The 18,444-nt window shown below is 48.6% G+C and overlaps 1 protein-coding gene across 1 annotated transcript in view; it reads right to left on the bottom strand.

Annotated features, from left to right (window-relative positions):
• STUM (stum, mechanosensory transduction mediator homolog) overlaps nucleotides 1-18,022 on the bottom strand; it is a gene marked incomplete at both ends in the record, with an annotated part of 58,884 nt that extends 40,862 nt beyond the window's left edge. Inside the window, one exon of the mRNA XM_080698958.1 lies at nucleotides 17,842-18,022. Coding sequence (XP_080555084.1) covers nucleotides 17,842-18,022 — 181 coding nt within the window. The remainder of the gene's footprint in view (nucleotides 1-17,841) is intronic.
• Between the last annotated feature and the right edge of the window lie 422 nt (nucleotides 18,023-18,444).

The following is an 18,444-nucleotide window of genomic DNA, read 5'->3' on the forward strand; positions in this document are numbered from 1 at the left end:
GGCCGTGTTAATTATCTTCAGATGCATGTTAAGACCCACTGGTTCATTACCCTCACAATTGCCTGGCATGCCTGTTCCCTGGGACCTGGGGATGGTGGGTGTCAATGTCATAAAAATATGAAATAGCCGGGCGTGGTGGCACACACTTGTATTCCCCGTGTATGGGAAGCAGAGACAGGAGGATTGCGCAGGTTCGAAGCCAGCCACGCGCGCTGGCTTAGGAGACCCTGTTTCCAAATAAAAATGTAAAAATAGGTCTGGGAGTGTAGCCCGGTGGTAGAAGGTCTTCCAGGAACCCCAGTACCACCAGAAAGAAAGAAGGAAAGAAAAAAGAAAGAAAGAAAGAAAGAAAGAAAGAAAGAAAGAAAGAAAGAGAGGAAGGAAGGAAGGAAGGAAGAAAGGAAGGAAGGAAGGAAAGAAATGAAAACAACCCTGGGAAGGCATAATCACTTACCCGGTCCCTTCCCTGGGTCTGCCTTCAAGCAGTGCTTTGGTGGGTGGCCAAGCATCTGCCAAGGACTTCCATCCAGAACATTTGGTGGCAGGAGCTGTACTGAGCTCAGATAGGAAGCTAGAGGGGACATGGAGCATGCAGCAATCCTACCCGAGTCAAGCAAGGAGTCAAGAGATACCTCACCAGACCCATGGCTTTTCTGTGTTTGCTTTTTGTTTAGCATAAGTCAGTTCCCCGGTGGGTCTCTTCTCTCAGATGTGTCAACCTTGGAGTTCAATGCCAGGCAGTCAGACCCTACCCAAGCCTCTTGACCACAGCCGACCTTGAGCACGGGTGCCTGAGCCACCCTTTCTGCCTGGAGCCTCAGAACCCCAGCTGTTTAGTCCTAAGATGGTTATGTTTACTTTTTCCCCTCTGAGTCAGGCTACAGGGTGATTCCTGGAAAGATTCCACTTGCATGTTCAACCCGCATGACCGCTCAGAGCAGCCAAAGCTAACAGGCAGGTGCCCCGTTCCCGGGCTTGGCATGGTGCAGTCACTGCTTGTGGGCCTGAGTTGGTTTCTCTGAAGTCCGTGAATGATTCTTGGACCCCAACTCTGATACCAAAAAGAGAAATAACCAAGAAAATAAAGACCTCTCCAAAATAGCTCTGCAGCATTGGGATCTGTTCCCACTCTGGCAAAAGCACTCAGCTTCCTGATGAGCCCAGTGGAAGGCTGCAAAGACCTTTGGACCCGACAGGCACCAATGAAACCCCAGGGCATGCACTGGCCCAGCCTCCTGGGACCACTCTGCTATGATCAAGCCCACGCTGATGGAGCAGAGGACACCTCAGACTCCCAGGTGGCTGCAGTCCACTTTCCGTGCCCACAGGGTTTTAATGATAGGCCTCCCTGGGGAAAGGACTCTCCTTGAAGGGCCTTGCAAATTAATGTTTCCTATGGCCCCAGATGGCTTGTGATGTACTTAGAGCTGGAAGACCTCAAGTGATCAGAGACAGTGTGACCAACTTCGGGCACAGAAAGTGGATTTAGATGCAATTGCTATGTCTGAATTGTACAAGTATTCAGTTTGGCTTTTAGCCATGCATTTTTCAACTTTTTATTCTAAAATGCTTTTAAACTGGCAGAAAATTTGCAAGAAACTGCCCAGTGCAGAGGACTCTCTACTCTTCACCCAAATCCCCAGTTTCCCACACTGTCTGGCACTGGCCATGTTTTTTGTTTTTTTGGTTTTTCCCTCTTTCTCTTTATTTCCATTTCGTTTTCTTTTTCTGAACTTTTTGTGAATAGGCTGCCTACATCACGGTCCTTTATAAAACTCCAGTACTTTAATGTGTGTTTCCAAAAAGCAAAGGTATCCTTTAATATATGCACAGTATGGTTACCAAAATTAGGAAGTTTAATACGGGTAGAAGAGTTTATCTAATCTACTAGTCCATACTCCATTTGTCAATCCTCTCAATAACGTCCTTGCTGGCATTATTTTTCCCTTCAGCACAGAATCCAATCCAAGTTCATGCTTTGCAAATAGTTGTCATGGCTTTTTTGCCTCCTTGACTCTTTCATGATGATGATATTTTGGAGGAATTCAGGCCAAGTGTTTTGTAGAATGCTCTTCAACTGGGGTTTGTCTGACGTTTTCTTATGAATAAGTTCAGGTTATATACCTCTGGCTGCAATACTAGAAAACCGATGTGTCCCTCTTGACATCTGCCTGTTCCTTATTGGCAATTTCAACTCTGGGTGGGAGGAGGGGGGGTGCTGGGAATGGAACCCAGAGGCAGTCACCTTCCAGCTACAGCCCTAGTTCTTCTTCTTTTTTTTTTTAATTTGGAAACAGGGCTTCGCTAAGTTGCTGAGAGCCTTGATAAGCTGCCAAGGCTGGCCTCAAACCCACGACCCTCCTGTCTCAGCCTTCCAAGTGTGTGATATTAACTTTCAACAGTTTTACTGAGATAGTATTCACATACCATAAACTTCATCTGTTTAATAATCCAGTGGCTTTTCCTATATTCACGATAGTTGAGCACCCATCATCACTACCAATTTTGGGAAATTTGGAGTATTTTCATCACTTCACACACGTTAGCAGCCACTCCTCGTTTCCCACCAACCTCGGCGCCCTTCCCCACCAGCCGCTCTGTCTCTCTGGTCTGCCCACTGCGGGCGTTTCGTATTGGTGGGACCATGTGTGGGCTCGTCTCACTGGTCCTTCATGTAGCATAATTTTTTTCAGTACAGGTGACGTTAATTCCATCAAGGTGCAGATGGCTTCTCAGTCTATGGTTTTCTCCCTTGCAAGTGATAAGCATTCCAAGGACGACACCTTAAAATCATGCAGGTAAACATCCTCGGCAAGCTTCCACTAGATTTGCATTTGAGGGCTACTGCCCAACTCAATCTTTATTTATTTTTGTGGTCGTGGGCATTCTAAGCTACATTCTCATCCTTTTTAATTTTTTGGTTTGGATACAGGATCTTGTTAGGTTGCTGAGTCCAGCTAAATTGCTGAGGCTGGCCCCAAACCCATGATTCTCCTGTCTCAGCCTCCCAAGTACTGGTGTTACAGGCATGTAGCACTATGCCCAGCTCCACACTAATCCTTATCAAGAAGGTTTATGACATCAGTCACCTCCATCACTCACCCAACACTTACCACTCTTTTTAATTTTTTAGTTGTTGTTGTTGTTGTTTTGCTTTGAAACAGGGCCTCGCTAAATTGCTGGGGGGCTCACTAAGTTGCTGGTGCTGGCCTTGAACCTACAATCCTCCTATCTCAGCCTCCCAAGCACTAGGATTCCAGGAGTGCTCCACTAGATGCTTCCTTTTAAAGCACAATATGCCGACCTCCCAGACTATGTTCCCAGGACTCTGCGCTGTTTCCATCTGACCAAGCTGCAGCACTAAGGTGGCTGGCTTTCCGAGATGGGGCTCCTACCTGCTCGCAGAGCTCAAAGAGAACAAAGCAAAGGGGTCCCCCAGCAACTGCTCCTCCTCAAGGCACCTGGATGCAGGTGCTCCTGTCTCAGAAAGCGTCCAGAGTTCTGAAAGAAAGTGGCCAAATAAAGCTGTGCGTGGTGGCGCACACCTGTAATCCCGGCATTTGTAAGGTTGAGACAGGAGGATCACGGTTTGTGGCCAGCCTCAGCTACTCAGCTATTTAGTGAGGCTCTTTGCAACTCAGTGAGACCCTGTTTCAAAATAAAGAATAAAAAATAGGGCTGTGGGTGTTGCTCAGAGGTGGAATGCCCCTAGGTTCCATCCCCAGTAACACACACACACACACACACACACACACACACACACACACACACAAGTGGCCAAATAGTGAGATTGCAAGGAGGGCGGGGAAGGAGCAAGAGGCTGTGAATTTACTAAAAACTCCGGAAGTGCACGCTTCAAAAGAGAAATTTGTGTGCTTTAGTATAGTAAATATTTACACATAAATATTTACTTTTACAGAGTAATATAGTATCTGTAACCTAGTATAGTAAGTAATTCTTACCCAGGTGCAGTGGTCCATGGTGATGCATACTTGTCTATAATCCCAGTAACTTGTGAGACTGAAACAGGAGGATCACAGGTTCAAGGACAGCCTCAGCAATGTAGTGAGACTTACTAACCTCGAGAGACCCTGTTTCTTTTTCTCTCTTTTTTTTTTTTATTGCAGTACTGGGGATTGAACCCAGGGGCATACTTCCTCCAAACTACACCCCCAGCCCCAATTTTTATTTCTTATTTTGAAACAGGGTCTCACTGAGTTCCAAGGGCCTCTCAGTAAGTAGCTGAGGCTGGCCGAGAACCCGAATCCTCCTGTCTCAGCCTCCCAAATGCTGGGATTACAAGCGTGTGCCACCATGCCCAGCTAGAGACCCTATTTCAAAACAAAAAATAAAAAGGGCTGGGGATATAGTTCAGAGGCAGAATGTCCTTGGGTTCAATTCCCAGTTCCATGAGTAATAATACTAACAACAATAATAATATTAATAATCGCTGGGTGTGGTGGTACACGCTTGTAATCCCCACGCTTGGGAGGCAGAGATAGGAGGATTGCGCAAGTTTGAAGCCAGTCGTGCTGGCTTAAGAGACCCTGTTTCCAAAAATAAAATAGGTCTGGGAGTGTAGCCCAGAGGTAGAAGGGCTTGCAGGAACCCCAGTACCACAAAATCATCATCATCATCATCATCATCATCATCTTAGTACTTGGGAGGCTGAGTTAGGAGGTTCACAGGTTTGAGGTCAACCTCAGCAATTCAGCAAGACCCTCAGTAACTTAGACCCTGTTTAAAAATAAGATAGTGATAATAATAATAATAATAATAATAATAATAATAATAATAATAAGCTGAATTATTGCTCACTAGTACCAAAAAATTAAAAATTAAAAATATATTTATTTCTCAATATAACTATTTTGGTGGGAGGCTGGGGTGGCTAGGAGGAGGTTCTGGTGGCAGACTTGAAGCTGCCACCCCCAGGTCAGGGCCTGTATAATCATAGTTCTCATTAGATCTCTATTTGTGGTACATTCAACTAACTCAACAAATACTAATTGCAGGCTGGAAGGCCATGGGCTGGGGTAACTAAGGGCAAGCCCATGGGGAAGATCTGGGATAAATAGGAGGTCCCCTTTTCTCATCCTTAAACTGAAGGGGTTGGAGATGCCCTAGAGTTCCCTGACCCCACCAGAGCTGGATCATTTTCTTTGCTGGAGTTTCAGGAATGCTCTCTGCCAACAACACCATGCCATTCTTGGTCAAGGAGGCTGATGGAGCGCTGAGCAGAACAGAGGGCCCTGGCTACTGTCCCCATGCGCCCACCTTCGTGTGTGTGTGTGTGTGTGTGTGTGTGTGTGTGTGTGTGGCACTGGGGTGTGAGCCCACAGGCATTCTATCTCCAATCTACACCAACAGCCCTATTTTATTTTTATTTGGAAACAGTGTCTTGCTAGGTTGACGCAAATCTCACTCCTTGCTGAAGCTGTTCTCAAACCTGCGATCCTCCTGCCTAGCCTCCAAATACTGGGATTTTAAGCACGCGCCACCACACCCGGCTCCCACTCTCATATTTAAGGACAGCCCTGGTCTATTGTCATTTTAGCCCTTTCAAGAAAAGTAATATTTTCCAACGTATTAAGAGCTTTCATAAAATAAACGCATAATGAATCTCCATGTTCTGCCTTTTCTTATACTTGTATCAGGGCATCGCAATTACTCATCACAGCGAGGTTCAATGTGCTACAAACATACACGTGCACGGCTCTGGTGGGCGCCCCTCCGCATCCCGCCACAGCCTCCCTCTCCCCTCGCAGGCTGCAGAAACCGTAGTGAGACCTTTCTGTGAGCCAGAACATGATCTGAACTGTTTCTTCCTTGCTCCTCCTTGATACCCTCCTCACCTCCCTTCCAGACCCCTTCCCCTATTCTACTGGTCTCTGTCCACATTGACCCAGTGTCCCTTACACACTTCCTATTTCCTCTTTCTGAGACTGCTTGATCTCACTTAGCACCGCATTCTCTAGCTCCATCCGTTTTCCTGTAAATGACATAATTCTGCTCTTCTTTATGGCTCAGTAGAATTCTATTGTGTGTACAGACCATATTTTCTTTGTCTATCTGTCGACAGATACCTGGGTTGATTCCATATTGTGAATTGTGCTGTTATTAACATGGGTATAAATGTATCACTATAGTATTCTAATTCATTTTTTTTTCCAGTCTGGGGATGGAACCCAGGGGCATTCAACCTCCAAGCTACACCCCCTGCCCTATTTTTTATTCTTTATTTTGAAACCAGGTCTCACTGAGTTGCAGAGGGCCTCACTAAGTAGCTGAGGCTGTCCACGAACCACGATCCTCTGGTCTCAGCCTCCCGAATGCTGGGATTACAAGCGTGCACCACCACGCCCGGCTAACTTTAATTCTTTTTGAAAGACACCAAAGAGTGGCACAGCTAGGTCACATGGCAGTTCCAATCTTAGTCTTTTGAGACCAGTCTTCATACTGATCTCCACCATGGTTGTACTAATTTACAATAACACTTCATAAAATGTATGCATAATGAATCCCCATGTTCTGACTTTTAACCAGAAAAATACTGTCCCTTTACCATAGCCCCTTCTTTCTCCTAAAAATGTGATTCCGGGTTAATGCGGCTTTGAGAAAATGTGCTCCACCTCAGCCAGCAAGACCAGCACTCACTTCTCATAAGGAAGTTTCATACAGAAGAGGCACCTGCCACCCACCTTGCCCTGGGTGTCAGGGCTTCGAGGTATAAACCACCACAGGTGTGACACGAAGATGTATGAGAAAACAAGACTTATAAGGCTGGGATTTTTTTAAAAACACAGATCTAAGAATAAGCAAAATCTATGAGTTTTGCACTTTTTTAAAAAAAAAAAACCCTATGCATACTTGTACACATACTGATTCACCACTTTGCTGCCCCTACAGCCTTCTTTTTTTGAGGGGGGGTACTGGAGATTGAATCCAGGGGTATTCTACCTCCATGTTCTAACCACAGTCCTTTTTTTTTTTAAATTTAAAACAGGACCTCACTAAAATGCTGAGGCTGGCCTTGAATCTGTGATCCTCCTGTCTCAGTTTCCCAAGTACTGGGGATGACAGGTATGCGTCACCACGCCCAGCTCCTACAGCCTTTTAACAAACATAAAGTTAGCCCGTGAGACATATTTCTCACACAGGTATAGGGTTTGGGGAGAATCACAGAGAAACCACTTAGTGTGTTAAACCAAACCCTAGAGAATGTGGTCTCTTACCCCTCACCCCAACATGTCAGGTATGTGACATCTGGCCAGGGGCTGTTATAATTTGCATCTTAAATGCCACCCAAAGGCCACTGTGTTAAAGACTTGGTCCCCAGGGCAGCACTATAGAGAGGTGCTGTGGAGCTTTAGGAGGAAGGGCCTAGTGGGAAGACCTCAAGTCGCTGGAGATGTGCTCTCCCAGGCCATCGTGGGCCCCAGTCCCTTCCTGTTCCTCTCTTTTGCTCCCTGTCAATAAGGTGAATGGTTTTGCTCTGCCAGGTGCCACAGGCCCAAAGCATCATAGACTGGAACCTCCAAAACAGTGAGCCCAAACAAAACTTTCTTCTTTTTTTTTTTTTTTTAAATTTTGCAGAACTGGGTATGGAACCCAGGGACATTCTACCTCTGGGCTACATTCACACAGATGCCTGGAAAGAATTCCTAGGTCTTGGCACTGCCAGACACATGGGGCCAGGATGCCGAAAAAGATGCAAGTGCTTCTTGTCCACTGTGTGCATCCATGGGTATCACTCTAAGAAAGATCCAGGAATGATCTTGAAGACAAAGGCAATCTTGCTAATATAACTGATGTTAATGTCAATTGATAATGATAACATTTTCCTGCCATGGAGTCCCTTTCAGTAAACACGGCCTGAAAGCCTGTAGGCATCTTGGAAGAGAGTACTGTTTACATTCTACAACAGGGAAACTGAGGCTCAGAGAGGGTGAGCCGCCTGCTCACAGTCACGCTGGCGAGGATCCAGAATCAGGCCTGACGCCGCTCACCTTCCAGTTCACCTTCCTTCCGTGAGGCTTGGTGGCCCCGTCAATCTGACAGATAACTGTTCACATCTAGTCCGGTGCCTCCCGGGGCAGCCTGTGGCTCATTTTCCAAGTAGCAGAGTTTGTCAGGAAAGCATCCTTGCCGCTGTAGACTGGACAAACAGGCCCAGCCCGGCCCTCGAGAGTACACACCGCGTCCACATCACCAGCCTGTCTTCCCACTGGCCTGTCAGCACTCGCGGGCCAAGACCCATCCTCTCTGACTTTGCACCCCAGCACGCAGTAGGAGCACAAAGCCGGAAGCCCATCTGGACAGAGGAGTGCTGCAGGAGGCGTTGGGAAGTCTCTGCAACCCAACACCCCTTCCCTCCTGGACCAGCCCACTCTGCCCAGGAGCAAGCTAGCAAGCAGGGCCTGCAGGAACCTGAGTGTTCTTCCACATCCACTTGAAATGACACCGGCCCAAATCGAGATGTTCCTCAAATATAAATTACATACTTAGAGTTGGGCATGCTGGTGCAGGCTTGTAATCCCAGTGCTTGGGAGGCTGAGACAGGAGAATCGCACAGGTTTGAAGCCAGCCTCAGCTACTTAGTGAAGCTCTCAGCAACTTAGTGAGACCCTGTTTCCAAATAAAATATAAAAATAGGTCTGGGAGTATAGCCCGGAGGTAGAAAAGCCCCTGGGTTTCACCCCTAGTACCACCACCACCAAAAAAAAAAAAAAAACACACACTTAGTACACACTCACAACACAAAAATCCCATTGATAATATTAGTAATTTTATATTGATTACATATTGAAATTAAAATACTTTGGATATATTAAGTGAAATACATTATTAAGGTTAATTTTATTTATTCCATTTTACTTTTTATCATATAGGTGCTAGAACTGTTTTAATTCCATATGTGAAAACAAGTTTATTGGTGCATGCCTGTAATTCCAGTACTTGGAAGGCTGAGTCAGGAAGATTGTAGGCTTGAGGCCTCAGCAACCTAATGAGACTCTTTCAAAGTAAAAGAAACTAGGGCTGAGGGTGTGGCTCAGAGGCAGAGTGCCCAAGTTTAATCCCCAGTATCTCTCCTTCTCTCCTTCTCTATTCATTCTCTCTCTCTCTCTCTCTCTCTCTCTCTCTCTCTCTCTCCCCCCCTCTCTCTCACACACACACACACACACACACACATACATACATACACACACTCACTCACATGTGACTCAGATTATATTGGTGGTGGTGGAAAATTCTGCTCCCAGGTCATATATGTCATAATAACTTGAGCTTTTATTCTGAATGACATGAAACCCATAGAGGGTTTTGAGGGCAAGAGTGGCATGATATGACTCATTCATGTCTCAAAAAGATCACTCTGAGCCAGGTGTGGTGGTGCACACTTTTAATCCCAGCATTTGGGAGGCTGAAACAGGAGGATCACAGTTCATGGCCAGCCTCAGCTACTTAGTGAGGCCCTCCACAACTCAGTGAGACTCTGTTTTTCAAAATAAAGAATAAAAAAATAGAGCTGGGGTATAGCTCAGAATTAGAATGCCCCTGGATTCCATCTCCAGTACCAAAAAAAAAAAAAAAAAATCACTCTGGCCAGGCATGGTGGCATGCCTTTGATCCCAGTACTTGGAAGGCTAAGATAGGAGGATCGCAGGTATGAGGCCAACCTCTCCAACTTTGTGAGGCCCTGTTTAAAAATTAAAAAATAAGCCAGGTGTAGTGGTACACACTTGTAATCCCAGCATTCGGGAGGCGGATTACCAGAAGCTCACAGTTCACAGGCAGCCTCAGCTACTTAGTGAGACCCTTTGCAACTCAGTTGAGACCCTGTTTCAAAAAATAATAAAAGACTAAAAAATAGTGCTGAGGGTGTAGCTCGGAGGTGCAATGCCCCTGGGTTCCATCCCCAGTACCATAAATAAATAAATAATAAATAAATAAATAAAGGGATGTGGCTCATAGGTAGAACACCTCTGGGTTCAATTCCCAGTGCCACACACACATACATATATATAAAAAAAAATCACTCTCACTGACATGTTGAAGACACACTGTAACAAATATCAGTAAAGGCAGGCAAACCATTTAAGAAACTCTCAGCAGGGCATGGTGGTGCATGCCTGTAATCCCAGTATTTGGGAGGCTGAGACAAGAGAATTGCAGGTTCGAGGCTAACCTCAGCAATTTAGTGAGACCCTGTTTCCAAATAAAAAGTAAAATAGGGCTGGAGGTATAGCTCAGAGATAGAATGCTCCTAAGTTGGATACTCAGTTTCAGAAAGAAAAAAAGAAAAAGAAAAAGCTATTGAAACAATTCAGGAGAAGATGGAGGCTTAGGCCAGAGGGTGGTAAGAAATGTCAGACAGTAAATCGACTTTGAAAGTGGAGTTAACAGTATTTCCTGACAAGCTGAGGGTCGAGGAGTCCAGGGTGAGTCCCAGTATCCTGCCTGAGCCACTGGAAGGATGCCCCTTACTGAGATGAAGAAGCAGGTCTGGGGAAAACCAGGAGTCTGGTTTGGGGTAAGTCTAGGATGCCCTGGGTTTCTAAGAGGAGATATTTAGATGATCGTGGACTTAGGGCTCTGGAGTTCAGGGCAGACGGCCAAGCTGGGCTCTGAACTTGAGAGCCATCATCATGAGTTGCGATTTGAAGCCCTTGGCCAAGGCCACCAAGGAATAGAGTGCAGGGAAGAGAGAAAGTTAAGAGGCCTGGGGAAGCCCCAGGGTACTTGGCGGCCAGAGGAATGAAGGAAACAGGAGCCACAGTTCTCCAGAACCAGAGGCCAAGGGGAGAAACTTTGCAAACAGGATGGAGTGAGCCACTGTGTCCAGCGCTACGGGAAGGCCCAGGAAGAGACTGACCATCGCAGTGACGCTGACCAGCACAATACAGGCGAGTGGTCCATTGGCAGCGACAGAGGAGGGCTAGAGATGGCAAGTACACAACTTTCAAGAGGGGCAAAGAAATGGGCAGTGTGCAGTGAGGGCGCAGGATCAAGAGAGGCCTTTTTTTTTTTTTTTTTTTTTTCTTTTTGCAGTACTGGAGATGGAACCCAGGGGCATTCTACTCCGAATGACACCCCCTAGCCCTCTTTATTTTGAAACAGGGTCTCACTGAGTTGCAAAGGGCTTAAGTAGCTGAGGCTGTCTGCAAACCGTCATCCTCCTGTCTCAGCCTCCCAAATGCTGAGATTACAAGCTTGAACCCCACACCCAGCTTAAGAGAAGCCATTTTTAAAAGATGAGAGACAAGTTAGGCAGGTCTATATGCTGCTGGAATGAGCCAGAAGACAGACAAACAGCAGACAATGCAGCGCAGTGGTGATTCTTCTACAGGTTTTTTTTTTTTTTTTTTTTTTTGGTGGTAGTGGGGATGAAACCCTTCTACCTCCAGGCTACACTCCCAGACCTATTTTATGTTTTTATTTGTGGAAACAAGGTCTCTTAAGCCAGCAAGGCTGGCTTTGAACCTGTGCACTCCTCCTGTCTCCGCCTCCCAAGCACGGGGATTACAAGTGTGCACCACCACGTCCAGGTTCTACAGTTCTTCTAATCACCACCAGGCAGTGCACTTATGTTGCTCATTCGTGATTTATCATCAGCCTCAAACGTCACTTCCTGACCTTCTACCATGGCACATAGGAGTCAGCTTGCCCGCATCGCTCCTCCGCTCAACGCCTGTCAGCTGATCACTGATATCCCTGTCCAACCAGCCCAAACAAGTCACCTGCAGCACCTGAAAACTTTACCCCAGCTTATCACTATTGTCCCATTGCCCAACATATCCCTAATGCAGTCTGTCTGCTGGTCACCTTGGCACTCTATTTCTGAATCTATCACCTAGAGACAGCAAGGCTGCATTCCCCTCGGCGTGGTGTGGGTACCCTGCCTCCACTCTGCCTTCTGCAGGAGAGTCAGCTTTGGTAATAAGCATACTCACAGCGCAATCCCAGTGGCTCAAGCCGATTTGTCCTGTGTGTGACATGTCTTACCTAGCTTCCTGGTTGCTGCAACCAGGTTGAAAGCAGTCCCTATCGGAGACCCACCATGCTTGTGAGAGAGGCAAGAACAATGGCAGAACCTCAGAAACCCTTACGGTGTCAGCTGATCGCGACCTACGCCGCTTCCATCCCTGTCCACTGGGCCCAAACGAGTCACCTGCAGTACCTGACCTCAAGGGGCGGGAGGAAGCACACTTCTCCCTCAAGCGCGGGCTGGGTAGGGGCCTCCACATCTGCTTTCCGGGGGGACAGTGAGTAACTGCGAATACTTTAATCTCTCATAACTCTGCTTCTCTCCTATTTTCCACTGCAACTTCTACAAGCTGTTTTTCATGTACATTTCAAGGTGGAAAATCTTTATAATGCCCTTCTTCTTCTTCTTCTTCTTCTTCTTCTTCTTCTTCTTCTTCTTCTTTTTGATTGAAGCCAGGGCCATTCTGCTCCTGAACTTCACCCCAGGCCTTTTTATTTCTTTTTATTTTGAAATAGGGCCTTGCCAAGTTGCTGAAGTTCTCACTAAGTTGCTGAAGCTGGGCTCAAACCTGCGATCCTCCTGTTTCAGCCTCCCAAGTACTGGGATTACGGGCATACACCACCATGCTCGGCTTCCTTTGTAGCTATTCTTAATAATCTCCAGTGCTTTACTGTTGATGGTGTTGATGCTGGCGGTGTTGGTGGTGTTGGCGGTGTTGGTGGTGGTGTTGGTGGTGTTGGTGTTGGTGGTGGTGGTGGTGGTGGTGGTGTGTGTGTGTGTGTGTGTGTGTGTGTGTGTGTGTTTACTGGGGATTGAACCCAGGGGCATTCTACCTCTGAGCTACATCCCCAGCCGTATTTTATTTTTTATTTTTTATTTTTTATTTTGAAACAGGGTCTCACTACATTGATGAGAGTCTCACTACTTGCTGAGGCGGTCCTTGAGCCTGTGACCCTCCTGTCTCTGCCTCCCAAACTCTGGGATTGCACCACCATGTCCGGCTTGTTGTTGGTTTTAGAAGCTGAAAAACACTGCGCAGTATTTACACTGTTATGACTAAGCAAACGTCCTTCGCTGAGAGCCGAAGAGCCCGCATCGTGCCCCACTGTTCCAACGACACAGACTCTGCGTTTAAAGGACTCTTTCCTACATCCCACCACATTACATTCCACCGCTCAAAAGCAGGCCACATTCTGGATTGCTTCATACTTGGGCCATGCCTTTAATGAAAAGTTTTTCAGTTTTCCCTAAGTTTGTGATTCCCTTTCTTATTTCCTGTTGATAAAAGAAACACATGACTTGCACACCATATCCCTAATATTCTCCAAGTTCTTTCTCACTCGAGCCATTGTGTGGATTCTTAGTCTCTTGAAGCCTGCTGCCCTTCTGATCTAATGGGGCAGGCTGCTTCACTTTGGGCCCCGAATGCTTAGCATGGCTTTGGTCTTCACTGCAGTTACTAATTGCCTTCTGATTTTCTCGCTTGCTTTCTGGTTTTTATTACAGCCTTACTTTCTTGCTCTGTCCCAGTAATACTCTCCGCTATGTGGAGTGTCCCTGTCTCGTATTGTCCTCAGAGACCTCTTTCCTGGGCCCCTCCATCTTCCTACTCTACTGAAGACTGACTGCCCTCCAGGCCTGCTGAGCAAGTTCATCCTGAGGTTGCTTTTCCTGCTGCCATAGTAGATTCCGGCATTCCTTGGATCTCATATCTTCTTTCTTGGTATACTCCCTCACTTTGCTAAAATACATTTTCCAGCGACTTCCTTAAAAGGGATGAGTAGGAGGGAAACTCCCGTGGTCCTTGCATCCACAGGCCTACTTCATTTACATATAAAATAAAGGAACTGGAGCTGGACCTTGTGGAACAGGCCTGTAATCCCAGTGCTTGGGATGCTGAGACTAGAGGATGGCAGATTCAAGGACAGCCTCAGCAACTTGAGACTCTATTTCAAAATAAAAAATAAAAAAGGTGTGGAGAAGGAGCTCAGAGGTAGAATGTTCCTGAGTTAAATTCCCAGTACCATAAATAAAAGAAAGTAATGGCATTACACCTCATGATCTCTAATGCCTATTCCTGGAGTATAATTCTGTCTACATGTGTTCATTTATAATATTATTTCAAGGAAAAATTTTAGATAGTTGCTATTTTCAAGGAATTTACTATTTATTTATTTATTTATTTATTCATGGTGGTACTGGGGTTCCTGGAAGCCCTTCTACCTCCGGGCTACACTCCCAGACCTATTTTATATTATTTTATTTGGAAACAGGGTCTCTTAAGCCAGCACAGCTGGCTTTGAACCTGTGCGATCCTCCTGTCTCCGCCTCCCAAGCGCGGGGATTACAAGCGTGCGCCACCACACCTGGCTACAGTCTATTTAAACAGAAAAAGAAAAAACTCTCAAAACAGCAACAAGACAAACGACGCCACAGTAGGGTGTGATTCATTTGTGCCTTAGGCCTAAAGGAGAGAGAAAGAAAAAAAGAGAGAAGGGGAGCCAACCTGTGGCGCTCTCACTGAGGAAGCAAGACTTTAGAAGAGCCAGAGAGCAGGCAGTGTACTAGGTGTAGATCAAATGTTTGCATGACACTCAACAGCGAGCTAATGGGCAACATGAGTCTGATGGCGTGGTTAGTGGTCAGTGGAACGTCCTCCCTCCCACTGTCTCTGTTATTCTCTGAGTCATCAGCATTTTCATTTGCTAAATCACAATAGATAGAATGTTTAAATATGGAAGCACAAGTACAACCTTCACCAAGAGTCAAATTCTCTGACCATTCTGGGGCATAACAGTTAACTTTCATTACATATATGAATGATGGTGTATATACTTAAAATGTCCTTCCTGTTGGAACATGAAGGTACTGGTGATGATTTTGATCAGTAGAATTTCACTAAATAGGGCTGGGGGTGACTCCTCACCATGACTCACTTGAAAAAAATTGTCGTTTTCCAATGAGGAATCAAAGCGATCGTAAATCACCTGTCCTTCCCATGCACTCCCGTAGCGGAAGCCTCTGTCTTACCGTGTAAACGTTAGCCTGATGCACACTGTTGTTTGGATGGAGACGAGGGCAGGGAGTTTAAGGATAGGGCTGCTCTAGGGGTACATCCTGCAGACTGGATGAACCTAAGACACAGAGAAATCAGGAGGTCCTCAATTCCTATTCTCAATTGGCAAACAAGGAAAGGACTTGTAAGGGAAGAAGTTTCCAGAAGAAAGAATGGGTCAGTGTTCTGAGCCGTTTCCAGAGAGTGGGAGTGTCGTGAAGATGGTGAGTGGCTGGGGCCACATGATGGAGTTCCTCGGCAAGCGGCACCCACCACAACTCCCTCCGGGAGGTATTCTCTGGACACTCTTCCCCATGTCCAGGAAGAACTGATTTCTTCTAATACACTCTGATCCTGCAGCCCTCCTAACACGTGTCCAAGTAAAAGTTTGAATCAGTTTTCCTCAGTGGTCCAGAGCATCTTGACTGATTTTTTTCACCCCCCGCCCTGAGTGCCTGGCTATGGTGGATGCCCATATTGGCCTGATGAATCAGTGAATGGATTGGAAGAAACAGCATTTTATCCAAGAGCAGAAGCGGCATGAATATTCAGTTGTCGCTGGAGATTCAGATAAGCCGGGAGGGCCTGGAGAAGTGGATCTGGGCCAAGAAGAGGCTTTCTAAGAGCTGAAAAAAGCACTCTTAGACAGAGGCAGAGGTGGTGGCAAAGAGCCAACCACCTGCAAGACTTGTGTGGTCTGTGTAGGACCCCAGGGCAGGTGGAAAGGGGGGCAGAGAGAAAAGTACTCAAAGCAAGGATACCACCACTAGGGGACCCTCACACAGGCCTGGGACCAGTGTTCAGCTCTGCAGGAGGGCAAAGAGCAGGACAGAGCCACCATCTCAGAGATTCCTCCACACCAGACCCAGGGCTTTAGGTAACCACACGTAAACCTCCCAGCAATCCAGAGAGACAGGTGTCCTTGGCTTACCAATGAGAAACACTACCAGAGGCCACAGAGCTCCACACTCTGTGCAGACAGGAAACTCCATAGCAGCAACCAAAGCAGAATGGGAAAAAACCTGCCTGGGGTAATTAGGTCACTGAATATGCACAGCTCACTGAATATGCACTGAATATGCACATGGCTCGCCTGTTTTATTACTTTTGTAGTCTGCTTATTTCACCTCTTTTTATCTTGGTTTCATAGGAAATTTGTTTGTTTGTTGTGGTGCTGGGGATTGAAGCGAGGGGCATCCTACCTTTGAGTTACACCCCTATTCTATTTCACTATTTTGAAAAACGGCCTCACTAAGTTGCTAAGGCTGGCCTTGAACCTGCTATTCTCCTGTCTCAGCTTCCCATGAATTAGGATTACAGGTGTGTACCACCATGCCCGGCTTGCTTTTTGTTTGATTTCTTTTAATAAAAACCCCATAGCATTCTGGATCTAACAAAGGGAACTGTGAAGGAGGAAAGGCTCAGGCTGCTAGGGATGAGCCGAGTGGATGCTTCGAGACAGCTGGGCTCAGGGTAGAAAGGCAGCTCACCAGTGAGCCCCAGGAGAGCCCGACAGGTGCTTGTGTGGGCAGCTGCTGTCTCCTGGCTTCGGGGGCAGGTATCCTGCAGGGACGGTTCCCTCCCCCAGTAGCAACTTGCTGCAGCCCCTCCCACCTGGCAGCAGCGCATCCCATTTCTCAAAAGCTGCAGGGAGCATTTAGATGCATCCCGCCTGTGATCTTCATATCTTCCAGAGAGATGACCGGCAGTCTCTTTTTACTCCAGCAGGTGGAAATTTCTGACACAACGAAATTAACATCAGCCCGCTGCTTCCTGGCAGTGTTTGATGTGCAAAACGCCAGTCCGAAGACACCAAGGGGGCGGGGGCATCTGCTAGAGGCTGCTCTAATGAAAGAAACCCAACTAAAGACCACCTAACTTTCTACTCAGGCACCCCCACCGCAGCCCCCGGGAGGAAAGTCACAAGGGGGAAGTGAACTTGTCCTGGGCGGGTGGGTGTGGCCCTGGCGGTCACCGCAGCAGAGGACCCGGCAAGCTGGCTAAGAGCAAGGGCGTGAGAGAGGCCAAAGTAAAACAGAAAGTCACTGGCCGCTGACCCCTGCTCTTGGGAACTCGGAGCCCTAGGCTGGCAACCCGCTGGCCGGCAGGGGCAGGCTTTCCGCGGAGAGCGCTGGGGGTGCCTGTCTCTTTATCCCCGCCAGGGCGAGGGGCACCCCTGGGCACACACGATCAGCCGGTGGCAAGCGGTCAGGTTGGGGGGAGCAAGCAGAGATTTGGAGTTGGGGAAGGGAAGATCGGGAAGAAGTCTCGTTCCCTGCCTCTGCTCACCTGCAGCACTGTCTCTGTGACAGGTCTGTTTTAAAATTGGGGACATCGATGCCACCGGGGCCCCTCTGGGCGCCCAGAATCCAACCCCAAATTGCATGGGTGCTCTCTCCGTTACTTTAGGGGGTCACATCTGGCCACAAGCAGTTCAACCCCACAAGCATCCAAACTAATAAATTCCCCTGCCTCCTTGGCGCCCTGCGGGGCGGGGTCTCGGGCTCGCGGGCTCTCCCCGCACGGGAGGCGGCGGCAGGGCGCCCCCTAAGCCGGGCAGGGCGCCCCCTAAGCCGGGCAGGGCGCCCCCTAAGCCTGGCTTCGCGGAGCGCCGGGTGCGCTCTCCTCGGGGAAAGGGCCCGCGACGGGGAGCGGGCAGAGCCCGCGTCCCGGACCAGCCCCGCCGCGGGGAGGCAGCGGCCCGGCCCGAGGGCCCCGCAAAGTTTCTGGTCTCCGGGGACCCCTCGGGCGCCCCGCACGCCGCCCGCCCGCTGGGGGCCGCGGCGGCGAGTCTTACCCAGTCCCGGCACGAAAGTGTTGAGGAAGAGGCAGAGGACGGCCACGGGGAAGGGCATGTAGGGGATGGCGGCGCGCAGGGGGCCCTTCTTCTCGCGGACCTGCACCACCACCCCGCTGGACGCGGACGCCCCCCGCGCGCCCGCCGCCGCCGTCTCGGCGTCCTTGTGCGAGGGCTCCATGGCTGCCGCGGCCCGCTGCAGCCCCGCTCGGCTCCGCGCCGCGCTCAGCCCCCGCGCGCTCGCCGCGGCCCGCCCCCCGCCCCGCCCGCCCCCCGCCCACCCCGCCCGCCGCAGCCGGCGAGGGCCGGGCTCCCGTCGGGGGGCGCCGAGCCCCGCCGCGGGCGGGCGGGAGGGGCGCGGGAGGCGCGGCGCCGGCCCGGGAAGCCCCCGACTCCCGATTCCCATAAACGAGCCTCGGATCACCGAGGCAGAGCGATCCTGGGACCCTCACCAGGGCTGGGCAGCAGGAGGTGCAGCGTGGAGTCAAGTCCCTGCTGGAGCCTCTACACACACACACACACACACACACACACACACACACACACACGCACGCACGCACGCACGCACGCACACACACGGACTCCACACGCACCTGCGGCCGC

This window comes from Muscardinus avellanarius (assembly GCF_963383645.1).
Source record: "Muscardinus avellanarius genome assembly, chromosome: 7".
NCBI lineage: Eukaryota > Metazoa > Chordata > Mammalia > Rodentia > Gliridae > Muscardinus > Muscardinus avellanarius.